Below are 24,954 nucleotides of genomic sequence, written 5' to 3'. Positions count from 1 at the left end.
GCTCATCAGCCAGGACCCAGGCTGTATTTAATTCGTCCAGGGTTTCTCTGCTTCAGGAGAAAGGGGAGGAGCACACACCACAGGTACGGGAAACACCTCGTTTATTTAAAACCATTTTACATCGGCTCCATTGTCCTAATGCATTTCGGCCGCATCGGCCTTCTTCAGAGGAGAGGGGGAGCCTCTTGACATCTGATGGCCTTCCAGATATCCACTGTGACCTTTAATGACTCCGTAATTTATTGCCCTCAGGTGGGTGACTCTTCCGGTCTGCAATGTCTAGCATTGTGGTCCATGTAGTGCATCCTTCGGCCTGTGTTGTTTAAACCTTCAGTGGTTGATGTCAATTTAAATCAATGCAATTTTGTTCTGCCTGTGTCCCCATCGATGCTATTTTCGAGCGTTTTGGGGCCCATTCCAAAGTCTGGTCTTTATATACACATATAAATATATATATATGTTAGAACTGGGGTCACTAATTCCACCACAGTAGCTTGGCAGGAAGGCACCCGAAGGCAATGTGTAAAGCAGAAGTGCAGCACACACTCACACTGAGAAAAGGAGGAACACGCAATAAAATAACACCACACCAGATTCTTGTTTCAACAAGACTCTTTTATCTAGACTTTTTAGGGCAAGTAAGTAACTTCTTTTATATACAAGGCATTGAACATTTCTTAAACATCAGACAAAATTTCTGTAAATACCTTGTTAATATGAAGGGGCGGCCTAGGCAGTCACATTCCTCCTAAACAGGTTCATTAACTGTAAAATTGTACAAGTCTGGTCTCAATACTAGAATACCTCTTTGTGCAAGTGAATCATTAGACTACTTCAACCGAATGATTAATGGCACAACAAAATCATGCTTCACATTTCCTAAATTGGGCTACACTAGAATGATCAGTTCCCAGAAAAGGGAGTTAACTTAGGCATGGTACAACAGGATATAAAGCAGTTATTAAGCCCAGTTCAGAAGGTCTGTTGTCACTTTTCCCTCTCACCTCAGTTCTTTAGGGCCATCACTGGTTTAATCAGGGCCAACAGGGCCCAGCTACAGTCCCCTGAGGGGAGGGGCGGTCACAGGGCTGCCTCTCTGTACACTCAAGGCTCCTCAGCAGCCCCTGCTTTCTCCTGGGACCTCTGCCCTCCCCAGGGATGGTATCTTTATCCACGCCCCCTGGTGAGGCCCTTGTGGCTTTCTTCTGCTTCGTGCAAAGCGTGGGCCGGTCGGGGGGCTCGTACTTTCCTCTGAGCCCGATCGCCGGTGTTCCGGCCGATCCCTCAGGGCCTTCTCTCGACGTCAGGGCCAATCAGGGAGCGGTGTGGTGAGGGCGCGCCCGAAGCCGCCAATAGCAGGGCGGCTTGCGGGGCGCGGCAGCCTCGTCCTATGGCTATGCAGGAAACATATTGTCCAGGCCACCCCTGCCGGAGTTTCGTCCAGCAGCAGGAGGGCAGACTCATGTCTGTGGCAGCAGCATCAATTTTGTGATGCTTAGGCTCTGTTTAATTTTAACTGGGTAAACCAGTAACTTCATGTCTTCTTTCTCTAGAAGGGTGGAATGCTACCCCCGCCTCCACAACTTGCGGAGGGTAGTATTCCAAAGTGTTTGACACCTTACACAACATGTCGGTTCCCGTGGCACCTTCGGGCCGATCGGCTCCGTCTGGAGGTCCTTCCGGGTCGGGCGCTTCGGCCCCGACGACGTTGGGTGCTTTGGGCCCGGCGCCGCTGGCGACTTCGGTCCCGGCGCCGCACGACCTCGCTGGATCCGGCTCCGGATCCGGGACCTCGCCGGTCGACCTTACGACCTCGCCGGCGCCGTCCCTTCAGGTGTCGTCCCCGGCGGCCGATGTGGTTGCCGCCCCCAATGCTTCCTGCGGTCCTCCTCAGGAGTCGGAGGGGCGCCGCTGGGCGCCGATTCCGTCGGCCTTCGGAGAGTTCTATCTCCACGAGGAGGCCCTGGCTGTTAATCCTGGTCTCCAGGAGCCGGGTGACGAGGAGCAATGGGAGGGGTCCGAGGACCCTCTGGCACGTGATTGCCAGTCGAATCAGGACTGGACATATGAGCTTGGGGAGACCAGTGGTATTGACACCTCGCCAGACACTGGATTTACGTCGCCCCCGACTGTGGCTTCGGAGGCGGGTTCTGCTTACAGTGTAGTGTTGACGAAGGCAGCTAAGGCCTTAAACCTTCAGCTCCCCGTCGCGGCCGTGAGGACTAATCTCCTCACTGAGGTCCTCAAACAGCAGTCCGGCTCCGCGGAGCCCCTCCTGCCGTTCAACGAGGCCTTGTGTGACGTTCTTCTGGGCACTTGGTCCAAGCCCGCCACAGGCCCCCCTGTGGACAGGAACGTGGCCAGACGCTACCGCCCGGCACCGGGCGACCCTTGCTTTTTGTCCACCCACCCCACCCCCGAGAGTCTGGTCATCCAGGCCTCCAACTCCCAGACCGCATTCCCGTCGGCCCCCGCCCGACAGGGAATCCAAGAGATATGAGCAGTTCGGGAAGAAGGTCTTCTCGTCTGTGAGCCTAGGGCTACGGTCAGTGAACACCAACTGTCTCTTGGGCCGCTACACCCACACTCTGTGGGACACGGTTGCGGAGGTGCTGCCACAATGCCCTGAGGAGGTCAGGGCTAAACTCAGCCAAACCCTTGCGGACGGCCGAGATGCGGCACGTTTTTCTATCCGGTGTGGGCTGGATACCACGGACTCACTGGGCAGGGCGATGGCAACGACGGTGGCGGTTCGACGCCACGCCTGGTTGAGGTCCGCCAACTTCTCGGCCGATGTCCAGGCCACCCTCCTGGAAATGCCGTTTGATGGCCGTCGCCTCTTCGGCGACAAGGCAGACCATGCGCTGGAACGTTTCAAGGACTCCAGGGCCACGGCCAAGTCCTTGGGCCTTACGGCCCCACGCCAGCAATCGGGTGCCTTTCGCTCCTTTCGTGGCCACGGAAGGGGCGCCCCACCACGGACCGCCAGCCACACGCCGCAAAATATCCAGCAGCGCGGTGGCGGACGTGGGAACCGCCGCGGCGGTGGTCGGGGTCAGCGGCGAGGCCAGTCCACACCTCCCTCAGCAGCCCCTGCCTCAAAACCTTCCTAGTCCGAGTTTTCAGGCCCATGTGACGCCTGTGGGAGGCAGGGTTCGCCATCACCTCTCCCACTGGCATACAGTCACTTCGGACAGGTGGGTGCTGCAAATTGTCCGAAGGGGTTTCTCCCTCCCCTTCGAGTCTTCCCCTCCATCCATGCCACCTCAATACCACCGTGTGTCGGGGGATCACTTGCAACTTCTGCAAGAGGAAGTTTCGGCCCTCTTGGCCAAGAGGGCCGTCGAGCGCGTTCCTGGGCCAGAAGTAGGACGTGGCTGTTACTCCCACTACTTTCTGGTACCCAAGAAGGGCAAAGGGGGCCTACGCCCTAACTTGGATCTGCGGAACGTCAACGGCTTCCTCCGGACGGAGAAGTTCAAGATGCTCACTTTGGCTCAGGTCCTGGCTGCCCTGGACCCGGGAGACTGGATGGTAGCGTTGGACTTGCAGGACGCCTATTTCCACATCCCCGTCCTGCCGGCCCACCGGCGTTACCTGCGGTTCACGGTAGGCCAAGAGCACTTTCAGTTTACCGTGCTCCCCTTCGGCCTTACCAGCGCCCCACGGGTGTTCACGAAGGTGATGGCGGTGGTCGCAGCCCATCTGCGCAGGCAAGGGGTGTCAGTCTTCCCCTACCTCGACGACTGGTTGTTGAAGGCGGGCTCGCCCCAGACAGTCGTCAGCCACCTCCAGACTACGGCCGACCTCCTGCACTTGCTGGGGTTCTCCATCAATGTGCCGAAGTCACACCTGTGTCCCTCTCAGAAGCTCCTTTTCATCGGAGCGGTTCTCGACTCGGCGCAGTTTCGGGTTTACCCACCCGAGCAGCGGGTTCGGGATATTCAGGCTCTGATTCCTGTCTTCAGACCGTTATCCCGGGTCTCGGTCAGGTTGACGCTGCGGCTTCTGGGACTGATGGCCTCCTGCATCCTTCTGGTGCGTCACGCCAGGTGGCGGATGCGGGCTCTGCAGTGGGACCTGAAGTTTCAGTGGGCCCAGCATCAGGGCAACCTGTCCGATCATGTCCTGATCTCGGAGGGCACTGCGAAACAACTGCAGTGGTGGCTCACGGACCGCGACTGGGTCAGTGGCAGACCCCTCTCTCTACCCCAGCCGGAGCACGTAGTTGTGACGGACGCGTCCCTCCAGGGCTGGGGAGGCCACATGGGAGAGGCGGAGATCAGAGGCCTCTGGTCTCCGGCGGAGTCCCGGCTCCACATCAACCTTCTGGAGCTGCGGGCGATTCGTCTTGCACTGAAGGCATTCCTCCCCTCTGTCAGGGGGAGCGTGGTGCAAGTGTTCACCGACAACACCACCGCCATGTGGTACTGCAACAAACAGGGCGGTGTGGGGTCGTGGACCCTTTGCCAGGAGGCTCTGCGCCTCTGGCAGTGGCTGGAACATCAGGGCGTGACCCTGGTGGTTCAACACCTGGCAGGCTCTCTGAATGCCAGGGCGGACGAACTCAGCCGCCGGTGCATGATGGATCACGAATGGCGTCTGAACTCGGACGTGGCGCAAGGTCTCTTTCGACAGTGGGGAGAGCCTTGGTTAGATCTATTCACCACAGAAGAGAACGCGCAATGTCAGCAGTTCTGCGCGTTGGAGTTTCCAAGGCGGCACTCGCTCGGAGACGCTTTTCGTCGCGAGTGGAGCTGCGGTCTGTTGTACGCCTTTCCGCCTATACCACTTCTGCCCAGAGTGCTGAAGAAGATCAGGCGCGACCGGGCCCAGGTCGTCCTTGTGGCTCCGGACTGGGCACGAAGATACTGGTATCCCGAGCTACTCAGCATGTCAGTCGATCCCCCGATTCGTCTGCCTCTTCGGGAGGACCTTCTGTCGCAGCAGCAGGGGACGGTCCTGCACCCGAACCTGTCCAGTCTCCACCTACAAGCTTGGAGATTGAGCGGCGGCAGTTGAGGCCATTTGACTTGCCTCCCGAAGTCTGTGACATCATTCTGGCAGCCAGGCGTCCCTCCACGAAGTCGGTATACGCCTGCCGGTGGAACAGATTTGTGGCATGGTGCGCAGCAAAGGCTGTGGATCCCCTCTCTGCACCCCTTTCAGAAGTGCTGCTCTTTCTTCTTTCCCTTGCCCAGCAGGGCTCTGCTCTGGGCACTCTTAAGGGGTACCTTTCTGCTCTTTCAGCCTTCTTGAGGCTACCAGATCAGCCTTCTTTATTCAAGTCCCCTATTGTGAGTAGATTTCTGAAGGGCATCACGCACATGTTTCCTCCTGTTCCCTTCGTGATGCCCCAGTGGGACTTGAATCTGGTTCTCACCTATCTGATGTGTGCTCCCTTTGAGCCACTTCATAACTGCCCTCTTCGTCTCCTTACTCTAAAGACGGCCTTCCTGGTTGCCATCACCTCTGCCAGGAGGGTGAGTGAGCTCCAGGCTCTTTCTTCTTCTCCACCTTTCCTGTCTGTTCATCCTGATAAGGTGGTGTTGCGTACACGACCTTCCTTTCTGCCCAAGGTTGTCACGGCCTTCCACATCGGGCAGTCCATCACCTTGCCCACCTTCTTTCCGCCTCCGCATCCCTCGAAAGAGGAGGAGAGGCTCCACCGTCTGGATCCAAAACGTGCGCTCTCCTACTACCTAGACCGCACTCGCCAATTCCGGGTGGATGACCAACTCTTCGTTGGTTACGTGGGCGCGAAGAAGGGAAAGGCTGTACACAAGAGGACCATCTCCAGGTGGATCATCTTGTGCATCCAAGCATGCTACTCCATGGCGAGGAAGGAGCCCCCAGCTGGATTGCGGGCTCACTCCACTCGGGCCTCGGCAACGACAACTGCCCTGGGCCGCGGCGTCCCCCTGCAGGACATTTGCCAGGCAGCTACGTGGGCCTCGCTGCACACGTTCGCAAGACACTACTGCCTGGACAGTCAAGTCCGGAGGGATGGCTTCTTTGGCCGTTCCGTCCTCCAGGACTTTCTGGTGTGATATTGGTTCGCAGACCCACCACCGGGGTTGGTATTGCTGGGGTATCTATTCTAAGGTAAGGAATCTATCACTAACGTGTCTCTTTCAGATGCACAAGTTACTACTTGTGTAACGATATATCTGTAAGAGACATTAGTTAGTGATAGATTCCTTACCGCCCTCCCATCCTCCCCGTTCTGCGAACCGATATTTAGGGTTAAGGTCATCCCCTTTCAGGGCCCTAGTTTCATGGCACCAGTGTTAGTTCTATCATGGCTCTGCGTATCTGGCGCGGAAAAGCTGTGTTATCAGAACTGACGTCAGCGCGCATGGGCGCCGTCTATATACTCCGACGACGTCATCCCGGCGCTCACGACGCCGACGACGGACGCGGAGCCGCAGACGACGCCTACCAGCGCGCAGGGGTATTGCTACGCAAAAATTTCCGGATCCAGTCTGACGCCTGGGGATATTCTAAGGTAAGGAATCTATCACTAACTAATGTCTCTTACAGATATATCGTTACACAAGTAGTAACTTGTGCGTTAACCTGAATTTATCACGTTATACGTGGTCACAGAAGCCGGCGGAGCCAACTAGTGCTAAATTTCTTAACCCCCATGTCTGAGAGGTATAATATGACAGGGAATTGCCACTTTTCATCTATCACGCAGGGGCCATATAGATTTGCAGCTCTTTCAAAGCTGGATGACTGTGACTGACTGAGTATAAGATCAAAACCTCTAGATCCAATTGCTCGGCCCCATGCGTTCGCTGATCCTTGTTCTTTGGGTGCCGGTAAACCAGTACAGTGGATGTCTGGGTTGTCTAATCCTGAGTTATTAGAGGCTTTACCCATTGTACCATCTGAGGATCCATCCAAATTAGAGGATTATATTGTTCTGTCTTGGAACATTGCTTGGCTAGCACAGAAGAGCATAGACCCGTTATGGGTGCATTTCATCAGGCAATTCTCTGTGATCTGTCTCCAGGAGATTTGGATGGTGAACTGCAACCTATTTCTGGAGGGGTACAAAGCTTTCTTTGTCCCCGCCTCCCCATCAGTCAGCGGAGGAGCTAGGGGTGGTTTGGTCATCTTTACATCTTTATCCCTGAATTGCAGGATTAAGGATATTTCCTCTGCCCAAAGTGACTCCCAAGCTATTGTTTTAAAGAGTGGAAACGCTAGTCTGTGTTTGATCAATTTCTACAATGCATTGAACAGACAGGGGGTTTGCAAGATAACACAGCTGAACAGTTTTGTTAGGCAGTACTGTGGTCATGTTTGTAACAGCCTTATGATAGCAGGGGATTTTAATGTTCACCCGTGCGGTAATCCTGAAATCACTAGTATGGGCGATATGGGTTGTGCCAGGATTCGGGGTCTTCATTTTGATCACTCTGTGCAGGTAGACACACTTAATGATTTGCTCAATGAATACGATTTGATCTCGTCCATGTCTTTTGCAGCATTGTCCAATAAATAACCCATCCCCTCTTTTAAAGGTCGTAGCAGTGGGTCCTTCAAAGATCATATTTTGATCTCTACTAGCCTCCAGTCCATCCTTCGGGGATTTATAATCATGGAGAGCGCATACAGCGATCATAATTCTGTGTGTGTGCATTTGGTGGGCAGTATGCTGAAGAGACAGGCCAGGGTGGTAGCGTCGGGAGCGCTGAAATCTACGGATGGCAGGCGCCGCCTTAAATGGTCCCAGGTAGCCCTGTCCCTTTTTTATGAAAAGGTCCATGAATCTTGTGCTGCAGAACTCACTTTTTGTGTGGAACCTGACTCTCCCGCTATGGGCGTTCTTAAAGCTTTTGAAGGGATTGTCTCCAAGGTGGGGGCATTATTATCTGTCCCCGTATAAAGAATGTTGTCTGGTGATCCCAAATGGTTTAATCCAATATGCTCCAAAGCTGCCAGAGACTTAAAGGCCGCACTGAAAGTAAAGCTGAGGGATCAACCCCGGATTCGTGCTCTCCGTCTCATCTATAAAAAGTCACTGGCAAGCCGTAAGATGGAATTGAAGGAAGCAACCTGGCGGGAATTACTAGATCCAAGCTAGTTATGCAGTAGCATTAGATTTTGGGGTATTATTAATAGACCCCTCTTTGAAAGGGACAGAGCAGAAGATTTAGGCACCAATATAACGGAAGAGGAATGGGTGTCCCACTTCATCCTTATTTTAAGAGTGCCCCAACCTTATCTTGTCTGCAAGCTAGAGATCAAAATAATGCCACGGTTGTATTAACCCAGAGTGAAGTAGAGAAAAGGTATTGTCGGTCTGTCATTTAATAAGGCGCCGGGTCCGGACGGTATTCTGCTGGACCTTTTCAAATCAAATCCTTCCCTCTGGTCTCCCGTCTTGGTGGCCGTGCTTAATGCGGCGGCAAAGGCAGGGTGTCCGGAGTCTTGGAGCACCTCTACAATCGTACCAGTGTTTAAAAAGGGCAATCGTAATAGTACTCTGAATTATAGACCAATATCCCTTATCGACTCTGTGGTTAAGGTTGTAGATGGAGCTGTGTTAAATAGATTGGCTGCCTGGACGGAAGATAATAAGATTCTCTTTGACATTCAATATGGGTTCCGCCCAGGACACTACCCTAGCACAATGCCTTAAACCTATATCTGATCCTCGGAAAGTATACGGTTGCCCGCCATGGGAACGATCTACATGGCCTTCATGGATCTCTCCTCCGCTTTTGATTGTGTTAACCGGGGAAAGATGTGGCAGTCCATGAAGGCCATGGCAGTGGAGGCAAACCTGGTTGACTTTCTGAGGGATTTGCATAGGCATACAAAGGCAAACATTAGATTTGCTCAAGATCTCAGGGTTTCTAGGGATTTCAGTACTGAAAGGGGTGTACGGCAGGGGTGCATTCTAGCCCCGTTTCTCTTTAATCTTTATATCAATGATTTAGACAAGATCTTGGTAGAAACAGGGGCTGATTTCCCATATGTGGGGCGAAGGGGTCTGCCCGTTCTGCTTTATGCGGACGACACGGCCATTCACTGCAGATGTTGCGTCTAATTTTACGCTCTTGTGCACAAAAAGTGGTAATAAGTCTAACTGAACATTCTGAACTGCTATTACCAGAGTTTTTAGGTACAAGTAGGTATTTGCGGTCCAATGAAGTAGCTTTAGTTAAAGCTTGTTTCAGAATATATTCTGGATAACCCCTATTCAAGAAGCGTTGTTTGCATTCAATTAGACATTGCTCTCGAGATGGTATATCACTGCAAATTCTACAGATGCGTATAAACTCCCCATACGGGATGCTTTTAATGGTGTGGGAAGGATGGGCACTATGGGCATGAAGAATTGATTTGCCTGCTGTAGATTTACGGTGTAAACTAGTCTCTAGTTTATCTTTTATAAACATCTGTACATCAATTGATGTTATAGTAGCTCTGAATTTCAAATTGAGTGTTTGTGTTTAAATCAGATACAAATGTTGATGCCTCCTCCACTGTCCTCCTCCAAATTATACACACATCATCGATAAATCGCCAATAGTTGACAATATTAGGCAACCAACGTTGGTGCGCGGTCCTGCTCCTCCCACCAGCCCACATGTAAACATGAGTAACTGGGGGAAAAGCACAAGCCCATCACCACGCCTCGAAGCTGTTGGTAGATGTGACCTTGAAATCGGAAGAAGTTAGAAGTAAGACAGATTCTAATCATATTTATCAACATTGCATTATGCTCTCGAACATATATCACGTTTGTTTAAGTAAAATTCACAAGCCTTGATACCATCATGATGATTAATTGATGTATAAAGTGATTCTATGTCCATTACCAGAAACAGGGAATCATCACTCCATTTTAAATCCATGATTTTGGTCAAGAAGTCAGTAGTATCTTTCAGGTATGACGTTAGATTAATCATGTGGGGTTGCAGAAAAAAGCATACATATTTGGAAATGTTTTCATTCATACTCCCAATGGCAGAGATGATTGGACGGCCGGGAGTAGGTGTGACTTGTTTATGTATTTTAGGGAGAAAATACAAACTCAGTGTAATTGGATGCTCGTTGTTGAGAAATTTAGATTTATCATTGGACAGTAACCCAAGTCTTTTCCAAATTGCAATCTGTTCCCGGGTTTTGTCATGGCTTTGAGACATTGTGAATTGAGTGGATATTATATAACAAGTAGTGTCAGATAGATGCCTTTCAGCTTCAATCACATAGTCCTTTACTTGCCATAAAACTGTATTTCCTCCCTTATCAGCATTTTTTATTATCACATTGTTGTTGTTCTGTAGTTTTTTTACAAGCAAATGATATTGGCTGTTATTATAGTCATGTTGTTTATTTTGGGTCATGGCTTGTCTATTTAAAGCTTTCAATTCTGTAGTTACTCTGTCACTAAAAACATCCACCGCATCTCTTGGCATTATCGGTAGAAACGTCGATTTTGGACGAAAAGGACTGGTAACTGGACAATTAACATTGATGGTTTGACTCACAGTAGGAGTGGTTTGTGAGTCGCCCATGTAGGCCAAATCATATAGGTTTAGTAAGCCAGTGATGTCTTGTACTTGAAGAATAGTAGCTGGATCTGCAGCTGAGATGGTATCAATTGTTTTTTTACGTTTAGTTTCAAGTTGAAAATGTTTAATAAGTTTAATTTTTCGACGAAACTTAAAAACATCTATTCTTGTCTGGTTGTAAGAAAACCTGTTTGGCGGGCAATAAGAAAGTCCTAATGAAAGCAGTTGTTCTTCAGCTTTTGATAAGACAAGGTCAGTGAGATTAATGACTGTATTTTCTATTGTGCTTGTTACTTTTTCCAGCTCTTTTTTGTTCTGCCTTGAGTGGTATTTTTGTTTACGGATCCGCTTCCTTGCGCGCATGCGTTGGCTGATTCATTTCCTTGCTTTATTTGAGGATTCCGAGAGCGCAGGGAGTAACGTCGGTCCTCGCTTACAAAATTCAGTTCCTCGATTAAGGAAAAGTTCTCACGATCACTTGGACCTGGTATGGACCTTTCTGGTGCAACATCATCATCACTGTTGGAGGTCAGTGAATTAAGAGATAGAACATCAGTGTTATCAGCAGGTATTGAAGAAGTATCACTGTGTATTGTGATTTGGTCATTTGCCGGTTTGCCTCTGTTGGACATAGCTTTGCGTTTTAAGTTATCATACTTGCGGGAGAAAGTGAAGATTCTGCCCGTGGCATAATCATTTTTGTCCCATGCAAACTTTGTAATTTTTCTTTCAATGATAGTTTCTTCTAATTTTTTGATACGAATATCAATTTCTGCCTTGCTTTTTGCGATGAAATCAGTTTCACCAGTCGCTTCCAGGAGATTATTAATCCGGTCGATTTCCACCAATAATGCTTCCCTGTCTGATTCAGCATATTTAATAAGTATATGAATCATGTTCATTAAGCTCTTTAGATTGTTTTCCGCCCATTCTTGAAGCATTTGGGGATTAGGATTCTCATATGTGGGCACAATTAGTACCCGCAGCCCACGTGAAACTCTGTTAGCGTCTCTGTACTTTTCAAGAGATTTTTTCTCCCACCATTTTGAAAGTTCGCTGCGGAGCAGCTTTTCTAACGTTTTCAATAGTGTTTTTGCATCATTATTTATAACAGTAGATGCTGCATTACTTTGATTAGGAGTCGGGCTGGTAGGCTATCAAAACGTGCCTCGGCTGTAGCCTCTCTGTTCCTGAGCGCGTCACTGGATATCATGTTAAAGTATCTTTCTTCTGTATTTTAATTAGACTTTAAAAATTGTCACCGAAGCTCTGCTCAATGTAGATCAAAACGTTCGCTGCAAACAAGTATTAGAGGTGTATCCCGCAACCCGTAGTTTATGAAGTTTAAGCTCAGGCAAGTACACGAAATGGAAGGGGAGTGTCTTACCAGAATCGGTGCTGGGCTGCCCGCCAGTCGGCCGACCGGTTAGCCCCTCGGCTACCACGCCGTCAGACTCGACCCGACCTCCACAACGCGCAACGTAGCCTGTTAGCGTCCTTGTTACTGCAGGGGGCACAATACGAAGCAGATTTCTTGAATCCAATTTAGATTTATATATATATATATATATATATATACGGTAGACTCAGTTCAAATCACCGAGCGCCCAGTGCACGGAGCGTTTAGAGTACAAGAAACGTGAGTCGAGCCAGGAATGCAGGTGAGCAATTTAGGTGTTTTATTTCGACAAAGCGCACCCAGCCAGCTAAATATATAAATATATATTCCTGTCCCTCGCTCCTCTCTCTACTGGAGCGTTAAGTGAGGAGCACACAAGAGGGTAATTTTCAGATATTTTATTCCACAGAAAAATGGCCCGACAGACGCGTTTCGGCTAAACGCCTTTGTAAAAAAAAATAATATATACATATATATACATATATATATATACATATATATACATATATTCAAAACACAACTCTTTCCTTCTCAGGGTAGAGAAACGGACAAGTTGGTTGAATGCACAAAAGTTAGTCTATTGCTGCCAAAAACAACGCGTTTCAGCTTTCGCCTTGATCAGCGTGATCAAGGCGAAAGCTGAAACGCGTTGTTTTTGGCAGCAATAAACTTTAACTTTTGTGCATTCAACCAAGGTGTCCGTTTCTCTACCCTGAGAAGGAAAGAGTTATGTTTTGAATTTTGAGGGGTTCCGGTACCCTGCAAACGGACAGCTCCGTTGGACAGCCTCCAGTTTCCTACCGGGATCGGTGTGATATATATATATATCATCTACTTTCATTTTATGTTTGTAGTTGGGGGTCAACTCAAACGTCTTGTTATTGAGGTGTTTTACTCGCTTCTCTAGTCGTACTTGAAATACTTTGCTGTAAATATGTATTGTGATTCTGCAATTGTTAATTTTCTGTAAACCTGTGTAACACCAAGACTCAACATCTGCATTTTGTTTTCATTCCCTGTAGGATTTGAGGATGAAAAAGAAAATCTGCAGTTAAGACTAAATGCAGTCCGATCGTATATTGCATTGCTAGATCAGGCAAATGTATATTATCCTCAGAGATTCCTTCATGTTATCTGTTGGGTACGTATGTTACAAGTTACAAAGTACAATACTTACATATTTCAGTGAGCTCGTAAAGTAAATATATGGACTGGTATTTGAAGAATAGGTAAAGTGATCTTTAAATTTGTGCAATTGGATTTAGTTTGTATTGTAGGCAAAATCCTTCGGGTTTTAGCATCAGACTTGACTCTGACTTAGCAAGGATATCAATCTACTTTGGCTGAAAGTACAGCTCTCCAGAGTTATTAACTAATTTTTTCATGTGCTTTCTGCTAAAAGGTGTTGTATTTAGTGCTTCAAACAAAATTTTTGAATCAGGAAGTTGCATTAGAAGATGAATACTTGAAAATTCATGACTTTTAACTGGAATGTTAACATGCATATTAAAACGTATATGTTCAGAGTATCATAATTATATGCATACCATAACAAATAATGGCTTTCTTTAGGGCATTGAATGTCAAAACATTTGATAAGAATTGAAGATCATTCAATTTTCTGTTCATTATACTAAACTGATTATCATGCACAAAACATGCAAGTTTGTATCTGCAAACAAGGGTTTTACCATAGTTTGAAACTAAATGATGTAGCCTCTACATCTTTTATGATAGATATTTCCATGCCAATACACCAGATCTTTGCTTGGTTACTAACGTTTTCAAATCACCTCCTGACATGAAGAAGGAAGGGTGACATTGTTTTTAACTGCAACTATTTTTTTTTAATTTATTTATTGCATTATTGATATTACATTGAACACATTAGCTTCACATGTTAGATTCTGCGGTTCTCTTCCAGGGGATGCTCATTATTAGTCATAAGCACTGAATAGTCTCGCCCACGTGCAGGGACCTTGCAGCATACAAAAAAACCAATATATATAATTCTGCTCCATTTCCACCAACTGCCGCCGAACTCTCAGCGGGTTCCTCCGTGAGCGTGATGGCAGAATTCACGCTTTTAAATTCAAGCTCCCATAAATATATGGGGCACTCATGGGGTTGCTAAAAACTGTGTTTATTCCATTTTGCCGACGCGTTTCGGCGAAGGACTCTCCTTCCTCAGTGCAGGAATGCAGGATTAAAACATGCAGCATTCTAAGTTCATTCAAATATTGGGAACATCGTCCCCATTGGTAGATTTGATGACAAAAGACTAAAATCACTGGAACTGGCTTTATTGTCTAACGCGTTTCAGATTTCACAATCTTTATCACAGGCTGCCAGATAAGCAAGTGCAACTCACAACCAAACCAGCATATTTATTTAGTTTCCTCCTCTTAATGGCCCCGGGTAAGTATCGGGTTTCATTCTGGGACATGTGGTTTCAGGCTATAAATTAAGGCCCTCGTGGGTGTCACACTTCCAAAACATAATTAAAAATTGTTCCATTGCCCCCAGTGAGACTGCTGCTTCTGTCAAAGTCAATATTTGAAAGCCCCATGGACGCTCCGTTTCAGTCTGCAAGTGCGAAGACATAAGGACCAACTGTTCTCTTCTTAGGAGCGGTTCTACTTCATGGTATGGACGACTGTTCAAATATTATGTAAACCTGTCCACGAAAGACGAAGTAGCACTCTCGTCAAACTCAGGGGAAAAGGCAGAAGACTAAAATCACTGGACAGAAACAGAGTTTCAGTGGGGCTTTCAAAAATGGACTTTGACAGAAGCAGCAGCCTCACTGGGGGCAATGGAACTATTCTTAATTATGTTTTGGAATTGTGACACCCAAGAGGGTTTTAATTTATAGGCTGAAACCACATGTCCCCGAATACAACCTGATACTTACCGAGAGGTAGCTCAGTGGGTTGATTCTGAGTAAGCTATCCAAATCTGCTTTGCAATCTTTTCTTTCTTTATTGCTTATCTTCCTTGTTCTTTATTCCTTTAATTTTTCGTTCCTGCGTTCTTTCTATTTTGTCTTCTTTCTTTATTGCATTCTTTCTTTCCCTGTCTTTCTTTTTTCTTTCTTGCCTTTCATTCTTTCTTGTATTCTTTGTTGTTGTATTTTCTCTCTTTTTCTTGGTTTTACATTTTGTCTCTCTTTATTGCCTTCTTTCTTTTTCCTGTCTTAGCTTCTATATTTTGTTTTTCTTGCCTTCTTTCTCTTGGTCTTTCTTTTTTGCCTTTTTTCTTTGTTGATTTCCTTATTTTTCTTTCTATCTTGACTTCTTTATTTCTTGCTGGCTTTTTTTATTTTTATTTTCTTGTTTTCTTCCTTCTCTCATTAATTCTTCATTCATTACTTCTTTATTTATTTCCTTGTTGGCTTTTTTCTTTCATCCCTTCTTTCTCAAAGACAGCAGGCTAGCAGCCAATACCAGGCTGATGAGATTTTTGGATTTGTGTTAGTCAGGAGCTTTTGTTTCTGCTAAAATCTTGTTTAGTTACTTATAGAGGTTTTCAGTGAGACTTCATCCATTAGTCTGTGTTTGTGTCATTTCAGCCTAAGGATGCCCTCTTTACTGTGGTCATTCCATTGATTCATTGTAAAAATAGACAATTAACAGATTAATTCTTAGAGGACACAGCATTGATTTGTAACCTCTCTTTGTTTGCCTGCAGGTACTTGGAGAATATTCGTACCTGCAAAAGGATGTTGACCCAGAAAAAATAATGTCAAAGCTTTTTAGGCTACTTGAAAATATCTATGTTACCTCGGAAACAAAAGCCTGGGCAATGGCAGCAATCACCAAACTGTCAGCTTTTGTTCCATCTTCTCACACTGTAGATGAATTAGTCCAGAACTTTAGCACATCAGCCGACACATGCATTAGACAGCATGCCCTTGAATTAAAACATTTACATGAAGACACTGCAAAGATGACGAGCCTTCTCCCAGTTGACGCAAGCTGTGAAGATCTGGCGGTACGAGACATTTATAGCTTGTTTTTATTGTGTGCACATAAAGTAGCTATTTAGCGCGAACCAGGCCTCCGGTTGTACAGGCAAAATATCTAAATTACATGTTATGGCAATACAGTAATAACATTCATTTAATGAATTTCTAGTTTATCTTGTGTAACCAGACACTAGAGCTTCAAGAGTGAGTGTTAAGAGCTGCAGCTGAAAACAATATCAGTAACTCTATCTTGGTGGGAGAATCTGGGTGTAGGGAGAAATGCAAGGGGATATAGTCCTATTGAGAAGTTCAAATTTGACCATTCACTTTGGTGTATGTCAGTGCACGTGTTGTGACACACTATGAAGGAGCTCAAGTTTATATTTGTCTAATTTTGTAATTGTGCATTTTAATATTGCCTTAATCAAAACTATTTGTACTAATTGCATGCATCTGCAGTGAAGTTTTTGTGTCCAAACTTGGTATTCAACCTGGGTGCAGTTTTTTAGCATGGTGTGTCAGGCAAGCCATATTCACCACAATAGACAAATGGTAATAAAACAGTGGATTTTCCTGCACAATTTCCCTAAAGATTCTACAGAGTGCTACATGTATAATAGGCAGTTGATAACATCTGGGTATGCGATTTCATGTAGGCAATTCTTTTTCAAACTATAAATTGTTATCTACATCTATGGTGGTGAAATTATGTTTTGCAAATTTCAGTACCACATGTGTTTATTATTAGAGCTACACAAATCTTACAGGCTCATGCAGCATTGCTACCACTCAATTTAGAGAGACTGTGGAGATCATACAAGATTTTTTATTTATTTATAAAAGTTTACATAGCTAGAAAGTGACCCATGAAGGTATCGAAACGCTTTACCAATGGTCATGTGGAGCAATACAATGAAATAAACAACACCAATTTAGAGACAACATAGAATGTGACAGCTCATAGGGTTCAGGAATTTGCAATCACAAGGTCCAAGGTGACAGATATCCATACAAAGTGGTAACCGTCAAGTGAAAGCATGGATTGATATCAAAACAGTGTTCCCGGAGTAGGGTCCTTTGGATTCAAGAGTAGAGATGTGTTCTTAAAAAGCATTTAAACTTTTTTTTTTGGAATGATGCAGTTAAAGGGTTCATTCTGATTGTAGGGGTACCAAATACACAGAGCAATACCCGAGAAGGCCTGGTTATATATTTTTTTTGTGTGAAATTTCTGTGGTTTCAACAATAAAGTGCTGGTGCTTCTACAGTATCTCCAGCCGCCCGTTAGGGGAAGTTTTTGTGCCTGATATCTCGGGTGTTGAATGGTAGTGCTTTATGGGTCTTTCGTTCAATTTTAAATTTTATCCTAACATCTTATGTGAGCCATTTTAGAGATTTCAGGACGGGAGAGATATGGTAGTTTCTTTTTGCTCCAGTGATGAGTCTTGCAATAGAGTTAAGAGAAACCTTTAGCGGGCAAGCTTAGATCTTGGATCTAGTTAAGCCATAGAGGGTTGCACTTCCATAACCCAGCCTGGTAATCACTAGAGATTGAACAGCTGACTTGAAGTCTTCTGGGGGAAGGAAGGGTTTTGTTTTTCTAAGGAAGTTAATATGTAAATTAGCACCTTGGATAACTGCACTGATGCCTAGTGGTTTGTTGTTTGATAAGTTTGAATATATTTCTGTGTCGATTTCTGGCATGATCTAGTTGGTTTCTGAAAATATTCGCTTTTGAGCTTCTGATGAGCTTGTTGTACAGGCTTCTCAGTGATCCAAATTGCTGGAGGTGTTCGAAGGACGGTGAGAATCCTTATAATCATTCAGCTTGTCTCGGATTACATCTTTGTGCTTTCATGCTGCCATTGTACCATGGCTTGGTGTGTTTGGTGGACAGTCTTTTTAGCTGAAAGGCACAAACTTGTCCAGAATGTTCTTCATGAAATTATTGTAGTGATATCTAACTTGGATATCTAACTTATCCGCCGGAGGAGGCAGAATGGGATCAATGAGGGGTGTTAGTTCATTCAGGTTTATATTTCGCAGGCTTCTTTTTTAGTGTCTGGGTTTCCTTATTAATTCTAACAGATTCCATAATGGGGAAGGTGATGTGGTGGTGTTCAGTCCAATCACATGTGACTACAGACTCGAGTTGAATAGAGTTGGCTTTAGCAATGATTAGATCCAAAGTCACCCAAGATGTGGTTCGGACTGTTGCAGATTTTGGACAGGTTAAGGGCTTTTAGGAGGCTTTTAGGCTGTTTAAAGCTTAGTCATTTGTGTCATTCCAGTGGAGGTTGAAATTTCCCAGGAAGATCTGGGTGCAGTCAAAACAAAGATATTGTCAAGACCGTGACAACCAGAGAATGTTCAAAGATTTCAGTAGTTTGGAGAACCCATATCAGGTTTTGTTTTCTTTTGAAGTGAAATTATTTAGACTGATTTAGACGAAGGAACAAAAATACATTTTGAAGAGTAGTTCAGCCGCCACATTAGTGCAGGTTTTGATGAGTGCCAGCACTCTAGTAGTACTTCAGTCAGAAGAGTGGCTTTACTGGCATGTATGTACTGGTGGCCTGAATGTTTTGACCGTTTGTAACATAGACGTTGCACGTGCTGTTTGACAGTGACGTTCTTTTTGTTCCTCTGAGTGGTGACAGCCAAACCTTGTTTGAGACTATAGCTGTCACCATAATGTCTTTGACATTTCCATCAAGATGGGTTGAATAGGTTTCATTGCTTATTTTAGACCTGTGCACCAACAGCCCGGAAAGGATAGCCCCAAGAAATATACAAAGGAAGAAGTTCCTTAAATCAACACAAACAATTACTAGCATCTTCTTCTCATTCATAGTAGTAATGCAGCACACCATAAATGGAATGTGTTTCCTCAGCATGGTAGGATGAAGGTGTTTTAGGAGGCCTCTAACCACTACTTCTCACACAGTTTCACTATGGAATGGTGATTTCATGGATTTTGCAATCCATGGAAGGTCACTTTTACCAACTGTCAAAGTAGTATCTCTGCCTGTGGTGCCAGGAGTCCAGCATTTTTGTTGGATGATATGGAGTTCCTTAAGCATGTGTCAACATGGACTCCTTGACTTGATCAGTAAATCAGTTCCCTCAGTGTACACCATCTTAGATTTCCACTAGGCATAATCAACTATTTTTGATAGATACCTTAACTGCAGAATCCGTATCTTTTGAATGTTCCCCAGGTATCAAACTGAATCTTGAAAATCTTTAGCAGTACCGTATGTGGTGTCTTGCGCCACCCAAGTGCGCTGACAACAGTTCTTTTCTTTTCACGCCACCAGACACAGATCCAGAGTTTCCCCTTGTCTATTCATGAGGCTACTTTCCAAAATATGTAAATATTCTAAAATAACATTGTTCAAGGGATAGTACCACCCTCTAAAAATGCAGAGTTCAAGCCTTGTAGCGACTATCGCAAGGAAATATCTGTGACACATCCCCACGAGATTTGTCTTTGGCGCTTGGGGTTAGATCATGACCCTAAGGCCTATGGCAACTGCGTCTTAATGAACTCGAATGCCAACTGGGCCCATGAGGTAAAGCTGTATATCACCAAACACACTGGAAAACTCCACACTGTGACTGGTCAAAGTAGAAGGGACGGTCACACTCCTGAAGTCATTTCTGTGACGGATGTTAGTTGCGATCAAAGTCCTTGGACTAGTTGAAAAAGAAGCCCAAGCAGTCTAAGTGGGACTCTACTTCTTCCCTCCACTCTCGAGCTCCTGTGATGGTCTAAGATTCTTACTCTCATCCTGGGACAACTCGAGTTTCCGGATCCTTCTGTGACACTGACGTAAATAATTAATTTACTCTCTTAATTTCTATGCAGGTAAGTACCTAGTCAATAATAACTCAATCAGAATGAAAAAAGACAGAGTCCGTGGTGTTAGAGTTTCTAAGGGTTTTATTCCTCATAAAGGAATCAGGATATCATGTTCTGACCACCACAGGGGTGTCAGAAGGGATAGAGCGCTGAATTTTATTAACCATACATAGCTTATATACTTGATTTATACCATAAGAATCAATGTAAGAGGCGTAACAGCTGAGAGAAGACAAGATAACATTATACACTTGGTACTAATACATCATCAAAGAGGCGTAAACTAGGCGTGAACTAGAAACGTCACTGATAGGTGACGCAAGTGGGTGGCACCAAGGGGTGGTGCTAACAGAATGTTGCAATGTCAGCAGAAATCGGAAGCTTGTGTGCGCGCGCAGCTGCATGACGTGTGATTGACGGGGTGCAGGGGACTTGACATTCACACTGACAGAAAGAGACAGAAGTCTGGCATGTCAGATCAACTTGTACTTCTATCATATCTGATATCTGGTGTTTAGGAACTATACTATCTGGGCGGAAAGGTCTCTAGGGCAGAAGCTGTTCTATGCTAACTGTGGATGCGTGTATAAGCGCCTGAGTGTCTACATGTGAAGCGTGGGGCACGGGGCCTTCCATGGAAGCATGGCAACAGAGGCTATGAATTACTTGCATTAAGACAGGTTGGCCTTTTGGTTCTGCAGCTGGGGAGGATGTTTACAGGATCTAGTAGGCAGGAATGTATTCTCGGGGAACGGAACAGATAACTCGAAGGTTATAGTCAGTCTTGGCAGAAAGCAGGCTTGAGCTGAGCGCGAGGGGCCGCGCTGAAAGTAGGACAGAGTTCACGGGTACAGAGGTAGCCTGGGCAGAGTCAGGAGCCACACAAGAGGTTCAGATGGCAGGAATTCAGGGCCTACTCTTGCTAGAGCAGGAAAAATACGAAAAGTGTACCACAAAAAGACGGTGGCATAGCATACTTAGGAACGGACTATATAATCCATTCATGGTGGATCTGAAAGAGGACATGTTAACGTTGGACGCAAATGTATTTGCGTCTTCATAGCTGGCACAGGAGGGAAGTTACATGCACTTTAAGCTGGTACATGGAGTCGGTGGGGTACGCGCTAGGGAACACAACATGGCCAAAATTTAATTTTCCTCAACACTGCAGAAAACCTAAAAGTTCGATGAAGGTATGTTGCACCTGTTCAGCATTCAACCTTCAGGCCCCAGGGAACTGTGTGGTACTCTGACTGGGACTCCACCGGTGGGTCTACACTCTAGGCTAATTGGAACCTCTGGACCAGTTTCGGACCCTGCACCTGCTCTGGTGCTCACCCTGGTCATTGGCTCAGGAAGCCATTCCTGACCTGGAGCATTGATGCTGGATTACAAAGTGCAGCCAAGAGTAGTTTTCAACTCTGATCTGACTCTACTTTAACTTTGATCAGTGCTGCACTCTGATCCCACTGGCTCGGAGACTTTCAGAAATCCATTCGACTTTGACACTTTGCCCTAGCCCCACGGAAGGGCTCAGATCATCCATGATGAGTTGCAAGATGCCTGTGAGCTGGCTTCATCTTCAGGCTCTGGACTGGTCTCTACACCTGGACCAGCTACTCAGGAACGTGCTTTCTATGCAGTAGTGAAGTGAAATATGGCTGACTTTCTTGGCCACCAAACAACTACTATGTCCATCATCCCAGACAGACTATTCTGAGCCCCATATACACCTCTTGGAACATGTTCAAAGCCATGTTCCAGACTGCTAAAAAACAGGCAGCTAGTGAGGCCCCACCTCGCGACCCCTAACTTTCGTAATGCAGGACCCGACCCCAGAAAGCTTAGAGCAAGCATCCACTAGCAGTGTTAGTCCAAATGCCTTCCCTACCACACCATGGGATAGAGGCTCTGAGTGTCTTGTTACCTTTCAAGGACATGCTCTCCAACACCAGCCTGAGTAAGCTTCATCAGCGGCAATTGCTTTTGGACTTATATACTCATGCTCTTAGGGACTCCGTTACCCAGGTACTTCCCACTGGATCAGACTGCTCTCTCCTTATCCTTACTGAAGCCATTCAGGATGGCCACTATGCAGTCAAATTCATCATTTGTAGTGGGCTGTATTCTACAGATTGCCTTGGTTGAGCAATCTGCACCACTGTGACACTCTGGAAACATGCCTGGATGAGAGCTGGAGACTTCTCCGGGGATGTCTAATTATCACTGATGAACATGCTTTTCGATGGCTATCACCTCTTTGTTAAGAAAATGGTCTCAACCTTTGAGAGCTTTTGACCGCAGGGCTACATTGCTCTCCTTGGGCCTGTCTACCCCAATGCATCAGTTTCATCAACAGTTTTGTCTCCTCTGTGGCCATGATAGAAGCTTTCAATATCACCAGCAGCCAACCATGCAGTCAACCCAGAAGACCTTAGACAATATGAACATGGGCAACATTCACTGTTATCCCCAACCCCTTCAGCTGCCGCAGCAGCAAACCTTCTTAAGTTCGTCCTTACCTTCACACATGCCACCTTTTTGGAGGCAGGATCTGGTATTTTCTCCCAGAATGGTAATCAGTAACGTCGTACAAGTGGTCCTGCAAATTGTTTGTCATATTTATGCCCTCTAATTTATTACCATCCCAATGCACGTTCCACTGACCTCAGGATTGCCTACAGAGGACCATCTGTCCGTCTCACATTAGGAAGCACAAACCTTCTGGCCAATAGAACAATGGAAATGGTGCTGGCATCAGAATTGGGATCTAGCTGTTACTCTCGCTACTTTCTGGTGCCAAACAAAGACAAAAAGTCTTTCTCTCATACTAGGCCTGAACACTCCCAATGTTTTTCTGAGGAGGGAAAAATTCAAGATGCTCACTCTGGCCCGGGTTTTGTCTGCCCTCGACCCTTGATACTGGATTGTAATGTTGGACCTGCATGGTGCTTTTTTGCACATCCCCGTCTTGCGGGCCCACAGGAGTTACCTGCAATTCACGATCGGGCAGAAGGATTTTCAATTTTCTGTGCTCTTCTTTGGTCTCACTAGTGCCGCTTGGGTGTTCACAAGAGTGATGATGCTGATTGCAGCTCCCTTTCAGAGGTCAGGGGTTCCAAAAGTGTCTCGCCCTAGGCATTTATCATCCACCTCCAGGCTACAGAGATACTCTTAACATCATTCGGAATCACTTCCAATGTGCTGAAGTCACATCTGACTCTTCACAGACTTTCCCTCTTATTTGAGCTATTCAGGACATGGTCAGTTCCAAGCACTTCCACCCCCAAGTCCCATCCTACCTTAGTGTATAGTCCATGGCATTTTGGCTATATGATCCCTGTTTCCCTCTCTGTCCTAGATCTCAGTGCATATGACTCTGAGGCTGTTGCATTGCTTAATTTGAGCCGGTGGTTTCCGGTGCTCATCACCGGCACTTAATTGTCAGCACCGGCCTAGTGTTAGACCCGGCCGCTGTCTGTTAAATTTTGTGATGTGAACAACATGTGTTTGCTACATCAAATTGCATTGAAAATAAATATCACCAGTCTCTCACACCATTATTATAGCTAGTGTGACTTTAATAGTATGAATTGTCACACATGTAGGAGTGTGATGGTTAGGTGTTATGTTGGTACTATCATTGGCAACGCTGGCAGAGGCAATGTGTGAGGCGGGCATCAGTGGCCTTCCTTCAAGAAGGGCCCTGACACTTACTTTTGTCCCCCACAAATTAAACACTGGGCTGCGGGCCTCCTGACTTCCGCATCCTGCTGGTAAAGCATGCCAGAGGACATATATGGGCTCTGCAGCGGGATCTGAAGTCTGATTCAACACAACATGGGGATCTATCTAACTATGTCCAAATGTCGGAGGAGATTACAAAAGACTTGCAGTGGAGGCTGCTGGATCACTATTGGGTCATCGGCAGACCCCTCTTCCTGCATCATACAAAGCCAACCATGGTGACTGCTTCATTGCATCTGGATAGGGGAAGCCATCTTGTAGAGGTGGAGATTACAGGCCTCTGGTCGCCTATGGAGGTCTGGTGTCACATCAACATTTCTTTACCAGGCTGCTATGTGGGCGTTGCTCCACACGTTCACAAATCACTACTGTCTGGGAAGCTAGGTCTGACGAGAAGGGCACTTTGCTCATGCAGTCCTGAAGAACTTTTTGAGCAGTGTCACGAAACCACCACCTGGGTGGTACTGCTTTGGTATCTATTCAAAAGATCAGGAATCTCCGGTTAGATATATCTATGCATGAGAAGGACAAGTTACTTACCTTTGGTAATACTCTTTCTGGTGGATATTTAATCTAACTGATGGTTCCTTCCCCCCCTCCCATCCCCCCCGCCAACCTTTTCTGAATAAAAAGATCCCAATCTGCTGTTGGGCTTTTAGTCTGACAGCCTAGAAAGAAGCTGATCTGGACCTGGACAACATTGTGGTGGAGCCACCCCATGCCACCTACTCATGTGCAGGGGTATTTCTAAAGAATTTCCATATCTAGTCTGACTCCTGGCGAATACTCAGAAAGTGAGGAATCTGTGGGTACATAGAGTATCTTACAGAAGATAAGTAACTTCTTTGTCAGTGTATTTACTGTTAGTGAAATATACTTGCAGTAATAGCAGGTCATTTGAAAGATGGCTGACGAGTGGGAGCTCTCCGAATGAGCTCCATCCGCTTGGGATCCCCTAACCGGAATTATCCCTGTCAGCGACAACCATCTACTGCAACCGACCCCATAAGAGTAATTGGTTTTACGCCAGCATCATCGTGAATCAACTAGCTTTCATATTACTCAACTCAGTACCATACTACCAGCGCTTACCTGGATGTGGGCCCCGGACCGGATGTCGCTCTGTCCGCAACAACGGAGACTCTTTATCAACGATTAAGCAGGAAGACGCCCAAACTTTCTCTTTCTTTCATGCTTGTTCTCCTACCGGAGGTCGGCTGCCCGGTGTTGCCCATTGCGGTCCTGGGCGTCCCAACAATCCTGCAGGAAGACGCCAGGACTCTTTCTTTGTTTTGCTCTACTGCCGGAGGTCTGCTGTCTGCTGTTTGCCCATTGCGGTTCCGGGCGTCCATCTGGCCACGACGGCAGGACCTGGTGTGACTGCTGCTGAGTCGACCACCAGATAATAGCGGAGCCTGTTCTCACCGGGACGACGGAC

The 24,954-nt window shown here is 46.2% G+C and overlaps 1 protein-coding gene across 1 annotated transcript in view; it reads left to right on the top strand.

Moving 5' to 3' along the window:
* AP4E1 (adaptor related protein complex 4 subunit epsilon 1) overlaps positions 1-24,954 on the top strand; it is a 321,681-nt gene that overhangs the window by 156,109 nt on the left and 140,618 nt on the right. The window contains 2 exon segments of the mRNA XM_086958294.1: positions 12,960-13,078; positions 15,628-15,930. Of these exon segments, the coding sequence (XP_086814420.1) occupies positions 12,960-13,078; positions 15,628-15,930 (422 nt within the window).

Source organism: Lissotriton vulgaris, chromosome 2_1, assembly GCF_964263255.1.
Source record: "Lissotriton vulgaris chromosome 2_1, aLisVul1.2, whole genome shotgun sequence".
In the NCBI taxonomy this organism is placed as follows: domain Eukaryota; kingdom Metazoa; phylum Chordata; class Amphibia; order Caudata; family Salamandridae; genus Lissotriton; species Lissotriton vulgaris.
Note: the sequence above shows the minus strand (reverse complement) of the source record. Positions and strands in the feature narration are given on the sequence as shown.